Source organism: Ovis aries, chromosome 18 (assembly GCF_016772045.2).
Source record: "Ovis aries strain OAR_USU_Benz2616 breed Rambouillet chromosome 18, ARS-UI_Ramb_v3.0, whole genome shotgun sequence".
NCBI lineage: Eukaryota > Metazoa > Chordata > Mammalia > Artiodactyla > Bovidae > Ovis > Ovis aries.
The window spans coordinates 27,966,995-27,988,083 of record NC_056071.1 but is presented as its reverse complement, the minus strand read 5'-3'; the positions used below and the strand labels follow the sequence as shown (position 1 = coordinate 27,988,083).

Genomic DNA, 21,089 nt, shown 5'->3' with positions numbered 1-21,089 from the left:
GCAAAGAGTCAAGCAGTACCCCTTTAAAATGCTGGTTTGGGAGGTAAAAGGTAAGTAAAAATTAATATGTGATCCATCGGAAAAAAATAACAGAAAAGACCTTCCAAAAGAGCAAAAGCTCTTGCTGAGTATGATAAGGCTGGAGGAGAAGGCTGGTATGGTGGCCTCCATGCCCTTTACCAGGACTGGGGCCTTAAGTGAGGCAGCAATTATCAGTGCTACCGATCATGCTCGAGGCCAAGCTCCGTCAAGCACTCGGCTACCGTGGCCTTCAAGAGAAATTAGTTCATGAATTTTTTTCCTTTGTAACTTACCCCGAGTTTCCCTTCTCTGAGACTAGTGAATATTAGGCTTAAACTATCTCATAGAGGCATCTTTAAAATAGCCAGCCTCTAGAGAGAGGGCTTTAGTGTTAGTTGTTCAGTTGTGTCCAGCTCTTTCGACCCCATGGACTATAGCCTTACATGGACTGTAGCCTTCTAGGCTCCTCTGCTCATGGAATTCTCCAGGCAAGAATACTGGAGTGGGTTGCCATTTCCTCTTCCAGAGGACCTTCCCCACTGAAGTCAGGTCTCTGGCACTGTGGGCATATTCTTTACCATCTGAGCTACCGTGGCTAATCCAGAGAGAGGGCCTGGAGGTAAGACAGGACCAGATGTGGCGGCTGGTCTCTGAGCTGTGTTTGGCAGCTGTGCAGCAGTGGAGAAAACAGTCACAACATCAGATCCAACACAGGTATCAGGAATGTGGATCCTGTTATTAAGCCAAATACCCTGAGGGTGAGGCTTCCAAGTCCTGGGCTGAGACCTGGCTGCCAGCCTGCCCAGCACAAGTAAGGCCCCACTCACCACCAGCCCCTCTTCATCTTTGGGGATTTAGTGGCCCCACGGAGGATGCACAGGGGCCTGAGAAGAAGGCACAGGATCCTCTACACGCATGTCTGAGAAGCCCCAAACATGTGACTACGGAAAGATTTATAGTGCAAATGATCATGAGGGAGACAGAGGCTGCCTGTCTCAGAAAGAACCAAGGTCTGTTTCAGAATTTGTTTGGAACGAGTTAGTTTATTCTTAGGAACTCCAAAGAAGACAAGTTTGGTTTACTCCCTGAATCCTGTCCTCATCGGGATGTCAGAGAAACATTAAAGAGATCAGGAAACCAAAGTCAGGTTGTATGCTTCCTTAACCTGGAGCTGGGGGTGCAGGTGTGGGTGGGGAAGGGCAGGAACAGTTCCACAGGGCACCGTGCTGTCTAATGCTCAGCCTCACCAGAATGGCATCCATCCTTTTCAGGTCTTTGCAGAGGGGAAAACTGAGGCTGAGAGAGGCCATGAACTTGCCTGTGTCCACAGAAAGTGCCAGGGTCTCCTATTTCTCTCCAAGCATAGGGTCTTTTGTCTAGGACCCACTTGGGCCATCGTGGGTGGATAGGAAAGGAGAGAAGTTAAGGCAAAGCAGCTTGGGGTTCTCTGGGGGGACCTGACCTGGCCAGGCTTGATTAGGAACAAAGGGAACTCTCAGGAGATCTGAGCACCACGTGCTCCTCACCCCACACCACTGGCGCCAGGCGAGGGCCGGGCAGGGCCTGCAGGCACCCAAGTCAACAGAGCATGGAGCTGGACCGCACATCCCTCTTGCCCCCGCCCCCTCCTCCCGACCAGGGGGCCTGAATGGTGGGGACTCACCCGCCTGCTCCAGGGCCACCATGGTCGCCTGTTCGATCAAGTCCCGTTCCACGAAGCTCCGGAAGTCCTCGCTGTACACACTCAGGTCCGGAAGCTGGAACGTGTAGATGGGCATCTCCAGCGGGAACTGCTCGCTGCTGCACTCGCTCGCCACGTGGGACCGTGCCAAGGACACGATGGCCGAGCTGGCGTGGGAGATCCCCCGCGAGAGCCGCTTCTCTGTGTGGGGGAATGTGAAGGGGGCAGAGTGAGGGGGGCTCTGTGGTTGTGCACACTAGCCCACATGTGCACACACGAGCACGCAGGATGCATATGCACATGTAAACATACACGGCACACTCATGCAGCACACATGGACACATACACACATGTACACACTCGCCACACATGCAGAGGCACACCCATGGACACCTGCACACCCATTACCTCTCCCTCCCCAGCCTTGCCAGCTCCCAGTGTTCTCAGCAGGCCTCCTTCATGCTGGGTTAACATCACCATCACCTGGCACACGGCACTTAGTCAGGAAACCATTCAGAAGGAGGCAAAGGGCAAGTCTACCACACAAATATTCCTCAGCATCTGTAAAGATCAGCAGCCTTGCTTCCTGGGTCTTAAGTTACATGGATCTCAGTTCAGCAGAGCTCTCAAGGCATGAAATTCTATACAGGGGACTTCCTTTGCTTTTATGCTTTTGCATTTTTAAAGTGAGAAGCAATCCATTGGGCTTTCTCCACAGTGGCTTGGATTTTAAGATAGGTCACCTCTACTAAAGTTACTCTTATAAACACACCCTGCAGGAAGATTCCCAGGACACAATTATTAACCCACTGCATGCCTCTATTCTGTCTGGATTTTCTGTTGTCATGGCAATCTTAAAAATTTTTATTTTGCCTAGGCTTTCCAACAAGGGATTAGAAATGCACTGTGGAACTTCTCTAAAATACAACTGTTACTTTATTAGGAAGTCGACCATCTGATTTAAATGCTACCATCAAGAAGTAATATTTTAAAAAACATACTTATTTTTTAAAGCCCTGTGCTTAATAGCTAAAGAATTCTTAAATGTGTGATATTAGGAATAAGTTTTTAGTTTTACAATCAATATTTGTAACGATGAAGAATTCTTTTAGCAAGGCACTAGTCCTCTTTTAATTGTGCCCAGAAAACAAAATTCAGACTGGCATTTCAATGAATATTTTCAAATCTTTTCTACCTATGGTAGACTCATTAGTACATGTGGCCACTTAAGTTGAATGGATTCCCACTCACATCAGCCTGCTCATGGGTCAGGTTCTGTGCTCTGCTGATGCCTCTCTGAGCCGTGCTTCTGCCCCTGCTGTGCTGGCAGGAAGCCCATACCCACGCCTTCATCAAGAGGGGAAGCTCTAGTCCCCCACATGTAAGAGTAGATGATAGCACTGCCATAAAGTAACTTTGCTAAAGCAGATGAAAAACAAGAGGCCTTTGACCCTGGTATAAGTTAACTTTAAGCTCAAATTTAATTATCCGAGGCCTCATATATTTGCATGGTAAGTCTCAGGACAGAGTATTTCAAAACGGATAGTTCTGATTCACCTTCAATTTCATTCTGAGATGCATTCAAGATGATTAAAGTATGTTGTATTTTGAAGAAGGACAAGAAGAGAGATCAGACCACATAGGCCATGAGGAAGAGGAGCCAGGGAGCACACGGGCCAGTTGGTTGTCCTGTCCCCCAGGGCAGGGTAAGAGGAGACCCCATGCCCCTCTGCCCCTCACAGACCTTGCTGAGGTCACATTTCTTGCCACCAGCTACCTTTCTGGAATCTGGGAAAAGAGAAACTGCCCCATCCTTCAAGACCAACAGTTTTCTTGAACACCCAAGGTAACATGAACCCACAATGCTCTCAGCAGAGGCAAGGTGCTGGGCAAGGTCATCCATATGTCTTCATGGCTTATCAATCAGCATCTATTGCCAACTGATGAGGACCTTGCAAACGCTGTGACTCAGTATAAATTGATGCTATTAAGCCACTCCAAATATTAATATTTGGAATCTGAGGGGAAAAGTCCTTTTGGACTAAAAGTGAATTATGTTAAAGATCACAAAACAAGAAACAGATGCTCTGAATTCTAACTCCTTCCAACCGCCACCTCCATGAATGCACATACATAATCACACAGACACACACACACTCACATGCACATACACTCACAAAAGGATTCTTTAAACATTAATTCAGCAATTCTTCTTTTGGAAGTATAAATAAAATACAACAGGAATTACCATGTTCCAAGTTATGCCCCAGAGAAATACAGAGAGATTTAAAAAAAATACTGAGGGAATATACAGAATTTTCTGACCCTTGTCAAAGCCAGCTCAAGCACTTATGATTTAGTATAGCAGAAGGAACTGTATTCAATATCCTGAGATGAACCACAAAGGAAACGAATGTAAAAAGAACGTATACATACGCATAACTCAATCACTTTGCTGTACAGCAGAAATTAACATGTTATGAACCAGCTGTATTTCAATAAAAATAAATTAAATAATGAAATTTAAAACCCCACACTAACAAAAAGCCATCTATGATTTAGGTCAGGGGATGTGTATTAAGTCTGTTTTCTTATTTTCTGTATTCTGGAGGCTCTGGCATCCGGGGCCTCTCTGAATGGGGAGAGAATTTCTCTACGGAATTATCCAATTCTTAGATACTTAGATTCTCAGGACTCACCCAGGACAAACCAATTCAGAGCCCATACTGTGGATCACCTCCTCTATCTGGCTCACACCAGCAGGCCATGTCACTGCCCTAATTACCCCTGGGCCAGGTGCCAGACAGCAAGAGATGGCCCTTATGCCCATCAAGAGCTGCTGAAATTACTCACGCCAGCCAATCCTAAGTCTGTTTACCCTGCCTTGTCTTTCCCACTGAAACACAATACAGGCTGCTGCCCTTGTTTTCCTCCGTCCCTTCTGCCTTCTGACCAACCCTGGTGCTTCACTGTGTGACCCTAGAGGGTGTGTCATGCCTCCTGTTTCCAGGGAACTGCGAGTGTAAGAACCTCTTCTTATAGGACAGTTGTGTCCCTGTCTGTGTGTCTCATCATATCTGATTAAAACAAGTCCTGGGCACATTTTAAAGCAGGTAGACAAAAATCTTCCCGACCCAGGGATCGAACTCGGGTCTCCTGCACTGCAGGCGGACTCTACTGTCTGAGCCACCAGGGAAGCCAACTTTTCTAAGAGGGACAGATATAAATATTTTAGGCTTTGTGGCCCATACAATTCTCAGTTACAACTACTCAACTCTATCTTTGCAGCATGAAAGCAGCCATAGGCAGTGAATAAACAATAGGTTCCAATAAAACTTTACTGAGAAAACAGGCAGTGGCCAGATGTGGTTCATAAGTTATTGTTGTTGATTTAGAATATGGAGGGCTTTATCTTCCATTTTAGGAGACTGTGATTTCAGGAAGAATTCAATTAAAGGACATATAGAGATCTAATTCAGAAACTACAATTTCTACTTGTTAAAAATACAGGGCATCCTTGGTGGTCCGGTGGTTAAGAAGCCACCGTGCAATGCAGGAGATGCTGGTTTGACCCCTGGTTTGGGAAGATTCCACATGCTTCAGGCCAACTGAGCTGTGTGCCATAACCAGTGAGCCCACAGCTACTGAAGCTCATGTGCCCTAGGGCCTGTGCTCTGCAACAAGAGCAGCCACCACAATGAGAAGCCTGCTCGGCACAACTAGAGAAAGCCCACTCAGCAATGAAGACCCAGCAGACCCAAATTAAACAAACAAATAAAAATACATATGTTTGTTCACAAAGCTCAGTTAATGACATTATGTTATGATAGACTTCTTTTTTTTTTTTTTTTTAACTGATAACAAGATAGTGGCGAGTATCCGTATAAGGCCCTGATTCTGCTGATCTGTCTGAAAACAGAGAGAAGGGTCCTTCTAGCCCCTTCCCTGGGAGGATAAGATAATGGGTTAGATTGTTTGCTGCTCAGAAAGAGCAGGAACCGCCAAGTTGTCAGCTCTCTGGATTTCGACTGCATGAGAGATGCTGGGAGGCTGTCCGATGTGGTGCTGAAGGAGCACACAGTCACAGAAAGACCAAGCTAAATAATTAGAAGAGGTCAGATCGAAGGGCAGAATGAAGGAGAATTTAAGAACAGGATAACAAGATGGTCAAGTCAGTGACCACACCTCAACACCCTTTTCCTAACCCATCCAGGAGGCCCACAGGAGTAGATGGATGGGAATGGGCTGGGTTCCATGGGTGAGGGCTGAGGGCAGGTGTTCTGGCTTTTCCTCCCCCAAGCTAGCCCTGTGGGGGTAACTGCCTGAGCCATCACCACCACAATGCAGGCCAGCCACTGCCATGGCCGAAGCCCCTGGAGGAGCATCAGGGCAAATCCCGCGGAACTGGGCACCAACCACAACAGGAACAGGTGGGCCGGCCCCAAGCCTTCTTTCTTTTCTCCCACACTCTCTGTGAGCTGACAGTTACGACAGAAAGTGGAAGCTCCTGCAAATGAGTAATTTCTAGAACAGAGGAGCTGAGAGGTTCCCTGAGCATAAAGCCAACTGTGGCGAGGAGAGCCAGTGGAGAACATTTTGAGCCCATATTAAAGCATTCAGAGCTAGCCACTTTGAGTGCACTTCCCTCCATGCTCTCATTCAGAGGAACACAAAACAGAGCCCACGCCTTTGTCCTTTTCCCCCGATACCACGAGCTAAGATGGCTCGTAACTGCAAGGTACTGTGTGCTCACAGGCAAAACTTAGGAAACAGCTCAGCAGTGAGAACATGGTTATAGAAAGTTCACAAAGCACTTGGGCTGGAAGGCATCAGGAGGACAAGGTTTTAAAATAAACTTAGTAGATATGTTCAAAGAGATAGAATATTACATTGTGAAATAATAAAAATAATGGGAAAGCGCAAATTTGGAATGAGAAATGCTGATTGACAGAATGGTTCACGTGAAGAAGTTAGAAGAGCAAGTCAAGGGAATCTCTTAGAAGACATGAAAACGAGATGCAGGAAGACAATGGAGGAGTAGAATGGTTTTAAAGGAAAAGAATTTGGATCCAGATTGTTATTCTACCAGACGAAAATTTAAGCATATCATGTAAACACCTTTAGCTTCTGATGGCCTTAGGAGACTGTTGTCTAAACAAGCCATAAAGAGAACCTAAATACAGTACTGGAGTGGGTTGCCATTTCCTTCTCCAGAGCATCTTCCTGACCCAGGGATCGAACCCGGGTCTCTCGCATTGGCGTTACCGTCTGAGCCACCAGGGAGGTCCTCAAAGGTCAGTAAAGTGCGCAAATATAATTGAGGGTACATGGAGGTAGGAAGGGAGATGATAAAAACAGGGTGAAATACAGCTGCTGATGAGTTCCAAAAATTAATAGAGAGAAAAACCTAAATATAGGTGTTAGTAGGACAGAGGTAACTATAACACTAAGGAGAATATATAACTTTCAAACTAGTTGAAAATTTTACTTAGCCAGAAGAGATAGAAAAGGAGAAAATCACATACAAAAAAAGCATGGCAAATAAAACACGCAACATAAAGAAGCACAGATAGGACAATAATAAAAATAAAATAAGTAGATTAAATTCACTGCTTAAAAGACAGACTCTTGGATTGAATAATAGAGTGATACTTGATGATAAATTACTTATAAGAATTATATTTGATATACAAGGATAAAGAAAGGTTGAAAAAATGTTATTCCAGGCAAATATGAACCAAGAGAAAGGCAGGGAAGAGGTTTAATATCAACTAAAACAGATTTAAAGATAAAAACAATTATATGGGACATAGAGACACTCTATACATTGTTAAAAAGCACATTAGAGCAAAAGAGACACAGATGTATAGAACAGACTTTTGGACTCTGTGAGAGAGGGAGAGGGTGGGACGATTTGGGAGAATGGCATTGAAACATGTATAATATCATATCAGAAACAAATCACCAGTCTAGGTTTGATGCAGGACACAGGATGCTTGGGGCTGGTGCACTGGGATGACCCGGAGGGATGGTATGGGGAGGGAGGTGCGAGCGGGGTTCAGGATGGGGAACACGTGCACACCCGTGGTGGATTCATGTTGATGTATGGCAAAACCAATACAATTAAAAAAAATAAACAGGACTATTTACAGGAAAAAAAAAAAAAAGCACATTAGAGCCAGATGACCTCACAGTTATGAATGCATACGCACCCACGAATACAGCCCAAAATGTAGTGGAAAGAGAAGAAAAGCTTAGAGAAGAAACATAATGAGCACTGAACTTTCTAACTCAAACTTGGCTTTTCTGGACAACAGAGTAAGTAAGCATAGGACAATAATCCAAGATAGAGTTTCCAATATAGCCTGAATAATCAGGTTGGGCTAACAGAAACAGACAACAATGACTCACATCATGGGAAGGCTGACCTAAGGCCATAGGAGAATTGGAATCCACTGTGTAAATATTAAGAGGAGTATTAAATCATTTCAGGTCTTATGACTGTATATGTAGAAAATCCTAGAGACTCTCTGAGAACAACTAGCATTAATAAGAGAATTTATGACATGACTGGATAAAAAATGAATTGCTTTTCTCTGTGCCTAAACTCTTAACAGAATGTGAATAAATGGAGTGGTATATGCAATATTCTTGAGTGGAAAAACAGTATTACAATATGCTAATTACCCCTGAAATAAAATAAAAACCCAATCCACTTCCAATCAGAATTCCAATTTTAAGATTAATATGGTAGAATAAATGTCCAAAAATAGTGAAAAAGTTTTGAAAAAGAATGGTAATAAAGGAACTAGCCTTTGCAGAGTAACACTATACGAAGCTTTAAGAGTCAAGTACAGCAGGTTGGGTGGTCACACAGAGTCCAGAAACAGAGCTAAATACATTTTTGCTAAGTTAATGTATAGCAAAGTTGGCATGTTAGTTCAGTGGGAAAGGGATGCTTTATTTAATAAATATGCTAGACTATCTCATTCTCAATCCAGAGAAGCAAAACTAGATTATTAGCTAGTATTTATAAAAATTTCAAACTGCTTATAAGACCTTAGAACAAAATTTAAAAAACAAATACAAGAAAACATGTAACTCTGAATTTCAGGAGAATTTCTAAAGAAAGGGAGAGGTCACCAATTAGTCATGAATGTATAGCAATATAAGCATTGTGTAAGGCAGAGTTTTCTGTGAGTAGTGATAAAGCAAATAATACTGTGGGATGTGTGTGTGTGTGTGTGTATATATATATATATATAAAACATATACACGCAAAATATATTTGTAGTTTAGTCTTCATTATAAAGAATGCTACAAATTGATAAGAAAAATGCAAACGAAACAGCAGAAAAGTGGGCAAAGTCTATGAATAAGTATATCACAGAAGAGGAAATCCAACTGGCTAACAAGCAAATGACAAGATGAAACTATTTTTTACCCTTCAAAGTAGAAAAACAAAGCAGTAAAAGCATCATGAGAACACCCAGTCCTGGCAAGAACGAAGGGAAACACCCAGTTTCATACAAGGTGAACAGAAATGTGCTTGAGAATCAAGTCCTGAAGTTATTAAACAAAAAAACACATGTGTTGGTACAGCAAACTCACCTTGGAAATGCCAACCTATAGAAATGAAAGCACTAGTATGTACCAATTGTGGTATAAAGTTTATTATAGCAGTGCCTGTCATGTCAAAAATCCACCACTAACAACAAAATCTAAGAAGAAACAAAATCACCATGAAGAGACATGGTTTAAAAAAGTCGTATACTATGGTGTCAAATATGAAGAGAATATGATCGCGATTTATTACTCAAGGAAACCAGCACTCTGCCAAGTGCAGCGCGTGCATCTCACTCGGGTGTGTTTGCATTCTGAACAAGCAGAGTAAGAAGGAACAGGAGACAGAATAGGACGGGGCCACTCGTTAGCCTCTGGGAGGTCTGGGAGATGTGGAGAGAAAACTCTCACGTTTCTTTTACATATCTTTGTCACAATGAAATTTTCCCAATTTGGAAAAAAAAGTTCATCCCATGAAACACGTGGATGAATATCAGTGTCAAACAGGTTTGGAGCCTATGCCGCTTGGGAAATAGTTTTGCAAGGGTGAGAGATGTCGGGTCTGGGAAAACCAGGACTCCAGGAGGAACGTGGGGTCCAAGAGAAGCGGACTCTCTCCTCGCCCCCGAGGCAGGAGTGGAGGCTGTAAATGACAGGGCGAGGTGTGGGGCCTGAAGAGCCTCATCCGCCTGCAGCTGGGAAAGGCGACGACCTCACCCTTCTGTGCACCCCTGTCCCAGCCCCCTTGCAAACCATGCTGGACCAGGAAGCTGGCGCCTGGCGGGCCCCGCAGCAGGTACCTTGGGCGATGTCGTCCTGCCTGGGCAGGCAGGGCCGCTCGGCCGTGTGCCCGGGAGGGGGTGGCTCTCGCTCAGGCTGTTTGGGGCACCTGCCCTCGTTGAACACAGGTGGCAGGTTGGCTGTGTGCACCTGTCGGAGCTGCTCATAGTCACTCAGAGCGGCTGTGAGGTCCCAGTTTTTGCCTGGAGATGAGAAATGACAAGAGATTACAATACTGATGCATGAATAATGGTCACATGTTAGGAAAGAACCATGCAAAGAGCGGTCTCTGTTAGCACCTGTTCACACTCAAACTCCCCGCCCAGTAGTTCTTGTTTTGTTTTGTTTTGTTTTTTTAAAAAAAACTTTTTTGGTTTTTCACTCAATGGTTTTTAGTATAGTCACAGAGTTGTGCAACTATCCATATTATACAGTCCCAGAACATTTTCATTACTTTTTTTTTTCTCAAAAAAACACAACATCCCTGAAGTATAGTTGATTTACAATGTTTCAGGTGTACAGCAAAGAGGTTTTGATACCTACACATATATAGGTCAACTCTTTTTCAGACTCCTTTCCATTGTAGGTTATTACTAGATATTGAATATAGTTGCCTGTGCTATACAGTAGGCCCTTGTAGTTTTAGTTCTCATTTTTCAAAGGAGTAAAATGGTCTGATGTGTACTCTCTAAAAACAGAGTTTCTCACCCATGCCTGAGGTCCCTCTGAGGTACATGATGTACCTACTATCCTGGCCTTAGACTCATAGACCCTGCAGAACTTTCCATGCCTCTGAAAACCTAGCTTCAGAGATTATTTTCCGAGGGAAGCAAAGCACAGAGAAAGAAGTAAACAAAAAGAATTTCCACGTTTTCTTTGGGCTCTTGCTCAGTATTTTAGTGCTTCCTCGAAGCTTAGTTTGGAGAGGGCAGAGGCTCGGGGTGGGGGTTGCTCGCTGAGTGGGAGCTTTGGTGGGAGGCCACCTCAGACCTCAGGTGATGAACTGGGTGAGACACCAGGCAAGACAGCTGTGCTGCCCTGGGCACACTTGGTGGGGATGGGTGCTGGGGGTTCACAGCACGAGCGGAAGCTGATGGGGTCTGGACTCAGAGTGGGAGTGCTGATCCCTGACTCTGAGACTTGGTGGGCTTCCAATGGAAGGAAGGAGGTAGCGCACACTGCATCTGACTCCATTGGGCAAGCATGTACTTTCTCAAGGCAAAGAGTTAAAAGCTTAGCTCTAGTTTTAAAAAGCAAATAAAATCTTACCCTCTCCCAACTAACTTCAAAATGCAGGTATTTACTATATTGACTAATTATGTGGTACAGACAACAGAACAAGGCTTTCAATGTCTAAAATAATATCTGAACATCTTCCTCTGGTCTTTCTAATTTTTTTTTTCTGCCACAGCCTTGATACTATCAATCAGAAATTGTTTATATTCTATCATACAGTCATTTACAATTTAATCATACTTTTTTCTTTCACAGTCAGGTAACAAAGACACAACAGAAACATCTTTGCATATCAGTGGGGAAGAAAAGCAAACGAAATCATTCAGGTTATTCAACTGAACCTCAGCAAAGTCTGGTGGTGTTTTTGTAAGTGGTGACAGGTGGGGTCCTTTGTGGAAGGCAGCCCCATTACTGTTTGGTAGTTGTGTCATGGAAACCAGCTGAAGCAGAAATAAAAGCACTCTCTTTCACTCTTACATACAACTAACAATCACAGTGTACACACACTGCCTGCGTGATGGCAAACGTACTTTCAAGTCTAAGTGCCTGTGTCTATCAAATGGGCATCCATGCTCCAGCGTGTGGTCTACTGAGGGCAAGACAGGCTCTGCCTTTAGGGATATTCCTTAGCAGGGGCGATGACCTGGGTGGGCACCTCGCTCTAAAGCAGGGTCAAGGGTAGCAAATGTCCCAGGAGGGCTGTAACTGTCGGTGAGAAAGGGCATGGAGAGGGGAGGTGGAGGAGAGGCGCTGAGGATGCGACCTTATCATGGAATGCAGACACGTTAATATGGGCACGTGTATTAGCAATGACACCAGCCCCACAAATACTGGCTGTGAGGGAAACAGCCCGCGTGGAGCACTGAGTGAGCTGGGAATTTCATCGTCCCACAGTGCCACGCGGAGCAGGCATTGTCCTGGCTCCTCACAAACAGAAAGTGAGGCTTAGAAGGTTGCTGCACCACAGTGCTTCCATGTGAGCCCTCCAATCTCATCTTTCCACCGACTGCATCTTCCTGCAGGGCTGTCCTGTACACAAGACCTGGTCCTAGCAGAGCTCTGCCCCACCCCAGCTCCTGCTCCCAGGAGCCAGCCAACTCTGCTTCTCCCACCCTCGGGAAAGAGTGTGTCCTGCTTTTACTAACCATTCCTGACAGGAGATCCTTCCAGAGCCCCCGATCTACGTTCCCATCACTGGTGAGCAGGCTGGAGTATGAAGGCAGCACCCCAGTGATCATGCATAGCCTCTGCGGACCAGTGCTCCAGGGTGAGGGTATGTTCTTTCTGCATGCCTAGAGGATCAGCTGGGGTTATGCTGGGAAGCACGTGTCCAGCCATCAGCAAAGGCCAGTCTGCTCTGATCTCCCACCCAGAGACCTCTCACTGGCTGACTTTTCCCACTTCCTCTTGCCTCCGCTGTATTCTCCCATCACTGCCCTGGACTCCAGCTCAGTTTGCTGAACATCTGCCCATATCCTTAACCAGCGAGCATCCTGGTTCTAACCTGGGCCACACCTCTTAGCAAATGGAGATCCAGTAAGTATGAGGTGAGAGCGGAGACGGAGGAAGCAGCACTGTCCACAAATCGCAGCTCCCAAATGAGCCCCAAGTGCGTGACTTAAAGATTTTAAAGAATTCAGAATTCCTCAGGGATCCAGGACCCCAGTGTCTATGCATGTGGAAAGGGTCCATGATGCCACCGAAGGGGAAGCAAGCACGATGGACAGCAGACAGAGTCCTCAGAGGTTAAGGGGGTCTGAGATCTGCTTCCAGCTCTGTACAGTTCCAAAGACCACCGCTCAGGACAACCAGGGACGCAAGTAGCAATTTACAGACACATGGACAGGGATGGACGCCCCAGGGAGGAGCTTGCCACTGGCAGGTCATACAGACTGTATCTAAAGACAATTCCAGAAAAATAAATGACCCAATCAAAAAATGGGCCAAAGAACTAAATAGACATTTCTCCAAAAAAGACATAAAAATGGCTAACAAACACATGAAAAGATGTTCAACATCACTCATTATCAGAGAAATGCAAATCAAAACCACAACGAGGTACCACTTCACACCAGTCAGAATGGCTGCGATCCAAAAGTCTACAAGCAATAAATGCTGGAGAGGGTGTGCAGAAAAGGGAACCCTCTTACACTGTTGGTGGGAATGCAAACTAGTACAGCCACTATGGAGAACAGTGTGGAGATTCCTTCAAAAACGAAACAGAACTGCCTTATGACCCAGCAATCCCACTGCTGGGCATACACAGTGAGGAAACCAGAATTGAAAGAGACACGTGTACCCCAATGTTCACTGCAGCACTGTTTATAATAGCCAGGACATAGAAGCACCCTAGATGTCCATCAGCAGATGAATGGATAAGAAAGCTGTGGTTCATATACACAATGGAGTATTACTCAGCCATTAAAAAGAATACATTTGAATCAGTTCTAATGAGGTGGATGAAACTGGAGCCGATTATACAGAGCGAAGTAAGCCAGAAAGAAAAACACCAATACAGTATACTAACACATATACATGGAATTTAGAAAGATGGTAATGATGACCCTGTATGCGAGACAGCAAAAGAGACACAGATGTATACAACAGACTTTTGGACTCTGTGGGAGAGGGAGAGGGTGGGATGATTTGGGAGAATGGCATTAAAACATGTATAATATCATGTAAGAAACGAATCGCCAATCTAGGTTTGATGCAGGATACAGGATGCTTGGGGCTGGTGCATGGGGATGACCCAGAGAGATGGTATGGGGAGGGAGGTGGGAGCGGGGGTTCAGGAGTGGGAACTCATGTACACCTGTGGCGGATTCATGTTGATGTATGGCAAAACCAATACAGATTGTAAAGTAAAATAAAGTAAAATTAAAAAAAAAAAGAAAGAAAATACAGCGGAGAGGGACAGGCTCCTGGCGGCCTAGGAATAGGGTTTGGTGCTCAGAGAGCATGCATTTCAAGATCCCCTTTCATCTTGTCCACTCTTAAGTCTGGGAGAGTCCCAGTGGATGTCACTCGGAGGGAAGATGAGGTGAAAGGGCACAGAGGCCCACCATGGTGGCACCGCCACAGTGATGGAGTGGGCTGAGGCCGGGCGGAATGCACAGCTGGGTGACTGGGGCAGCCACAGGCAACAGCCCTGAAGCCAGCTCACTTATTAGAGGAGGGTTCAGCAGAGCGGTAAAGAGCCCGGGCTTTGGGTCTGGCCCTACTCCCTGGCTACTTCTGCGCAGTGAATACAGCATACCACCACGGGAAACCTCAGGTTACGTTTCTGTGCAACTGGGATAATAAAATGCACCGAATGAAAGTTCCAAGGAGGGGTAAGTGCGAGGAGACTACATTTGTACAGTTCTGAGCACATGGATAGCTCTTAGTGTTAAGACTATTCATAACAAGTTTTCATTTATTATGAATAGTCTAACCTCTGTCGCTTATGGTTGAAATCCAGCTCGCAAGTGACAGAACTGAGATTTAAATCCAGGTCTGTCTTGATCAAAGCCTAAGCTTCTGGGGGCTACAGTTCCCTTGAACCTGACCTTGTTGTGGGTGTCAGGCCACCTGGCCGCTGACCACCCTTGAAATCTCCCTCTCCTGTGCCATCATGACTCAGTAACAGGACTTTCCCTCCTTCCAGATCCCTCCACCCCCACCTTGCCAGTGTTTTCACCTGCTGGATCTTTACTCTGCTCCCCATAGACTCACCTGTACTACATGAAATTCTCATTCATGTGTCACTCAGGCCATCCCCTGAACACTAGCAGGCCACCAGGCCACTAGGCAGAAACCAGAAGGCCTCTGTCCAACATGACATCCTAACAGCCCCTTCGTCCTATAACTGATCACTCTGTCCCCATTGCTGGCTCCTTCACCTTTCCCTGCCCTTAAAGCACACTGATTCCCCCCACCCCCTATTTTTCTTCTTGTTCTTTTTTTTCTCTTAATTTATATCCCATTTTGAAGATTAAGTCCACCTCTATGGGAATAACCATAGGTCCAGTTACAGTCTGTATCCTAAGTTTCCAGGCCAAACGTTCAACAACGGCTGATGCTAGTCAATTATCTAATCAATATTCCCCTCTGATTCTTTATGTGCAGAATCCTGATTTGATTTGCAAGAGCAATTTGCACAGCTAGAAATACTCATTTTTCTCCTGCAGCCGACCAGAGTTTCCAATGATGTTCCAGCAGCATTGCTCCAAGGACAGTATTTCCGGCAGGACAGTATCAGTGTCTGCAATTTCTCAGCTTGAAGCCTCGAGAGGTGGAGGCGGTTGCCTGATAGATGTTTCCTTCTGGGCGTGGCCTCGGTTTGTGTTTGTCACATGTAGGTGCCTGGGGTACCAGCAGGTACAGGTTTTACCTTCCAGCACAGTCTACTGGTGATGTGCTTGTGTTTTACACTTTTAATTCATTTTAATTTTGTCTTAACAGGAACATCAAGTGGGGTTTGATCTCAAGTTAAACACTGTATTTTGTTTTGTCTCTTGAAGGGGTATGTATGCTTTAATTTAGCACTAAAGTATCACATCCATTAAGGAAAACAATGAAGCAGAAATGTATGAGCCCACGGGAGGCTGTGAAACAGGAACTGACTAACTCAGGGGAAAAAAAGAGTTAAAATAATCTCAGAGATGAAGTTCCATGATAAGAAAGCAGAGAGAAAACAGGTACAGATGCCACAGTAAAAAACATAAAAATGAAAATTAGCAAAGTGAACAAAGTGAGACAGAAATAAAGAAACAAAAGGTTACAGGGGGAATGGTAAACAGAGACTACAGGTGAAAGAAATGCCACATATACATCATTGGAGCTCAAAATAAGAAAGCTATGATTAAAAGGGAAAGCATTTTTCTTATCATATGGAAGTAATTTATTATTCCCTTATCATCAGGCAAACTCAACAGAATGGTATGCTAAAATGTGATGGTAATAAAATCTCATGAAACTTTAAGATAAGGAAAGCATTTGTCATGTGAAATCACACTGCATTGAACAGGCGCTGTGGTCCAAATCTGGGTGCTTGTGATTCCCTTTTTGGCTGATTCTCAAAAAAAGAAATAAAAAAAAATACATAGTACCATGCCCATATATTATGTTTTATCTCATCATTTCAGAAAAATTGTGTGTGTGTGTGAGCATGCTCAGCCATGTCCAATTCTTTGTGACCCCATGGAGTGTAGAACATCAGGCCCCTCTGTCCATGGGATTCTCTAGGCAAGAACACTGGAGTGGGTTGCCATTTCTTCCTCCAGGGGAATCTTCCTGACCCAGAGATCAAACCCCTGTCTCCTATGTTTCCTGCATTGGCAGGCATATTCTTAACCACTGTGGAAACTTAATTTACACAAATGTAAATATTAAACAATTTAAAATGTACAAGCCCCACAATATCTTTTCATTAATTAAGAAGAAACAAAAATGGGATAGCCATCATCTAGTGATCCTGGGTATCCAATCAGGGAAAAGGGGAGGAAAATCAGGAGCAGAGGAGATGTCAGTTTCAGGAGAGAAATCTAAGCAATCACAGAGTTAGCCTTTCAAAACAGAGAATTTCTAACATAAAAACTTGATCTTACACATTGAAAGGCCACAAGAAGATTGCCCTAGTATAATAAAGAAATATAATGACAGTGTTCATGATATAGCCTTATAATATTATCATATTTTAAAGATAAAGAGAATTATTTGAATATTTCAGCAAAAAGGAAAAACAATCAGGCTGGTAACATAGTTCTTGGCAGCCAAATTCAATGCCTGAAGATACTGAAAGAAATAAAGAAGTATGAGCTAAGAAATATTTATACCCATCTAGGCTATTCTTTCATGGATAAAGGCTACAGACAAACCATTTAAAACAGGTATGAGTTCAGGATTGAACTCACATGGATTGTTCTTGAGAAAATTATGAGAAGCTGAGTACCAGCCAGTCAGGAATGAATGGAGGTTTGGCAAAAGGTAATTGAGGGGGCAGTTGCTGCTGCTGCTGCTGCTAAGTCGCTTCAGTTGTGTTCGACTCTGTGCAATCCCGTAGATGGCAGCCCACCAGGCTCTGCAGTCCCTGGGATTCTCCAGGCAAGAACACTGGAGTGGGTTGCCATGTCCTTCTCCAATGTATGTGCAGCTGAGTAAAAGCAAAGGTACAAATGACAGAGGAAAATATTCCGCCAAAACAAAAATGGTAGAAAGCAGAGGCCACCACAGTTGCTTCAGCTGTACTACATGGGAGTACAGGACAGCAGTCAAAGTTGGCAGATCAAATATGCACATCTGAACGTATATAATTTGTTGTTGTTCAGTTGCTAAGTTGTGGCCAACTCTTTGGGACCCCATGAACTGCAGCACGCCAGGTTTCTCTGTCCTCCACTATCTCCTGAAGTTTGCTCAAATTCATGTCCATTGAGTTGGTGATGCCATCCAACTGTCTCATCCTCTGTCGCCCCCTTCTCCTCTTGCCCTCAATCTTTCCCAGCATCAGGGTCTTTTCCAATGAGTCCACTCTTAGCATCAGGTGGCCAAAGTATTGGAGCTTCAGCTTCAGCACCAGTCCTTCCAATGAATATTCAGAGTTGATTTCCTTTAGGATTCATTGGTTTGATCTCCTTGCTGTCCATTGGACTCTCAAGAGTCTTCTCCAACACCACAGTTCAAAAGCACCAATTCTTCAGTGCTCAGCTTTCTTTATGGGCCAACTCTCACATCTATACGTGACCACTGGAAAAACCATAGCTTTCACTAGACAGTCCTTTGTCAGCAAAGCGATGTCTCTGCTTTTAAATATGCTGTCGAGGTTTGTTACAGCTTTTCTTCCAAGAGGCAAACACCTTTTAATTTTCTGGCTGGAGTCACTGTCCGCAGTGATTTTGGAGCCCAAGAAAATAAAGTCTGTCACTGTTTCCATTGTTTCCCCATTTATTTGCCATGAAATGATGGGACTAGATGCCATGATCTTCATTTTTTGAATGCTGAATTGTAAGCCAGCTTTACACTCTCCTCTTTCACCTTCATCAAGAGGTTCTTTAGTTTTTCTTCATTTTCTGCCATTAATGTGGTATCATATGCATTTCTGAGGTAATTGACATTTCTCCTGGCAGTCTTGATGCTAGCCTGTGCTTCATTCGGCTGTGCATTTTACATGATGTACCCTGCATATAAGTTAAATAAGCAGGCTCACAATATACAACCCTGACATACTTTCCCAATTTTGAACCAGTCCACTGTTCCATGTCCAGTTCTAACCACTGCTTCTTGACCTGCAAACACGTTTCTTGGGAGTCAGGTAAGGTGGCCTGGTATTCCCATCTCTTTCAGAATTTTCCACAATTTGTTGTGATCCACATAGTTAGAGGCTTTAGTGCAGTCAAACAAGCAGATTTTTTTTAAATTCCCTTGCTTTTTCTATGATCCAGCAGATGTTGGCAATTTGATCTCTGGTTCCTCTGCCTTTTCTAAATCCAGCTTGTACATCTGGAAATTCTCAGTTCATGTATTGCTGAAGCCTAGCTTGAGGGATTTTGAGCAATACCTTGCTAGCATGTGAAATGGGTGCAATTGAACATTCTCTGGCATTACCCTTCTTTGGGATTGGAATGAAAACCAACCTTTCCCAGTGCTGTGGCCACTGCTGAGTTTTCCAAATTTGCTGGCATATTGAGTGCAGCACTTTCACAGCATCATCTTTCAGGATTTGAAATAGCTCAACTGGAATTCCATCACTTCCACTAGCTTTGTTTGTAGTGATGCTTCCTAAGGCCCATGTGACTTCACATTCTGGAAGTCTGGCTCTAGGTGAGTAACCATACCATCGTGGTTATCCAGTTTATTAAGACCTTTTCTGTATAGTTCTTCTGTGTATTCTTGCCACTTCTTAATTACCTCTGCTCATGTTAGGTCCTTTATTGTATCCTTCTTTGCATGAAATGTTACCTTGGTATCTCTAATTTTCTTGAAGAGATCTCTAGTCTTTTTTATTCTGTTGTTTTTCTCTATTTCTTTGCAGTGTTCACCTAAAAAGATGTTCTTATCTCTCCTTGCTGTTTCTGGATCTCTGCATTCAGTTGGGTATATCTTTCCTTTTCTCCTTTGCCTTTCACTTCTCTTCTTTTCTCAGCTATTTGTAAGGCCTCCTCAGATAATCACTTTGTCTTCTTGCATTTCTTTTTCTTGGGGATGGCCCTAGTCACCACTTCCTGTATAAGAGTATGAACCACCATCCATAGTTCTTCAGGCACTCTGCCTACCAGATCTAATCTTTTGAATCTATTCATCACCTCCACTGTATAATCATAGGGATTTAATTTAGGTCATACCTGAACGGACTAGTGGTTTTCCCTACTGTCTTCAGTTTGAGCCTGAATTTTGCAATAAGGAGTTTATGATCTGAGCCACAGCCAGCTTCAGGTCTTGTTTTTTGCTGATGGTATAGAGCTTCTCCATCTTCAGATGCAAAGAATATAATCAATCTGATTTCAGTATTGACAACCTGCTGCTGTCCACGTGTAGTCATCTCTTGTGTTGTTGGAGGAGGGTGTTTGCTGTGACCAGTGTGTTCTCTTGGCAAAACTGTTAGGCTTTGCCTTGCTTCATTTTGAACTCCAAGGTCAAACTTGCCTGTTACTCCAGGTATCTCTTGATTTCCTACTTTTGCATTCCAGTCTGCTAAAATGAAAAGGACATCTTTTTTTGTGTGTTAGTTCTAGGAGGTCTTATAGGTCTTATCATTCAACTTCAGCTTCTTCAGCATTAATGGTTGGGGCATGACTTGGATTACTGTGATGTTGAATGGTTTGCCTTGGAAGCGAATGGAGATCATTCTGTCGTTTTTGAGACTGTAGCCAAGTACTGCATTTCAGACTCTTTTGTTGACCTTGAGAGCTACTCCATTTCTTCTAAGGGATTCTTGCCTACAGTAGCAGACACAATGGTCCTCTGAATTAAATTCACCCATTTCCATCCATTTTAGTTCACTATATCCTAGAATGTTGGTGTTCATTCTTGCCATCTCCTGTTTAACCACATCCAATTTACCTTGATTCATGGACTTAACATTCCAGGTTCCTAGGCAACCCTGTTCTTTACAGCATCGGACTTTACTTTCACCACCAGACACATCCACAGCTGGGTGCTGCTTCCTCTTTGGCTCAGCCTCTTCACTCTTTCTGGAGCTACTTTCCTGCCTTTCCACAGGAGTATATTGGACACCTACCACCCTGGGGAGTTCCTCTTTCAGTGCCACATCTTGTTCCTTTCATGCTGTTTGTGGGGTTCTCAAGGTAAATCATGAAGTGGTTTGCATTCTTCTCCAGTGGGCCAGGCTCCAACTAGCAGGGACATGCCCTTGAGCTGCTCCACGGAGCTGGGTGACACAGCCAGTGCCCTGGTTGTCCCACCGCTGGTCCTCGTTTAGTGTGTAAACCTTCACTGGCTGCTGGACGTTGGTCAAAGTGCTGCCCGGGGTTTGAGGCAGAGGTCCCACTGGAGTGGCTGGGAAGGGGGTCTGGGGAACACTGGAACCGATGTTGGAGGACATCCAGTGGCAGAGGGCTCCCCGGCCTCACTGCTGCCACTGGCTGCCCTGGGGCTGATCCATCGCCCAAGAGTGGAGGGCAAACATATGTAACAGGACTAAGGAAAACACTAGAAACATGTGAATGATATACTACTAACTAAACTGGATGGTAGAAGGGAGAGTGGGAAGAGGAAGACGATATAAACTAGTTTTACTGAGGCAGATCACTGACACCAACTATAAGAAAAAGGGAAAGGATAATACATCAAGGTAGAAATTTTAAAATAA

At 44.3% G+C, this 21,089-nt stretch overlaps 1 protein-coding gene across 2 annotated transcripts in view; it reads right to left on the bottom strand.

The window, feature by feature from the left end:
* OTUD7A (OTU deubiquitinase 7A) overlaps positions 1–21,089 on the bottom strand; it is a 388,394-nt gene that overhangs the window by 76,141 nt on the left and 291,164 nt on the right. For both annotated transcript variants that reach the window (XM_060401687.1, XM_042235175.2), the window contains exons 5-6: positions 10,066–10,248; positions 1,685–1,903 (exon numbers count right to left, since the gene is read on the bottom strand). In XM_060401687.1, coding sequence (XP_060257670.1) covers positions 1,685–1,903; positions 10,066–10,248 — 402 coding nt within the window. The remainder of the gene's footprint in view (positions 1–1,684; positions 1,904–10,065; positions 10,249–21,089) is intronic.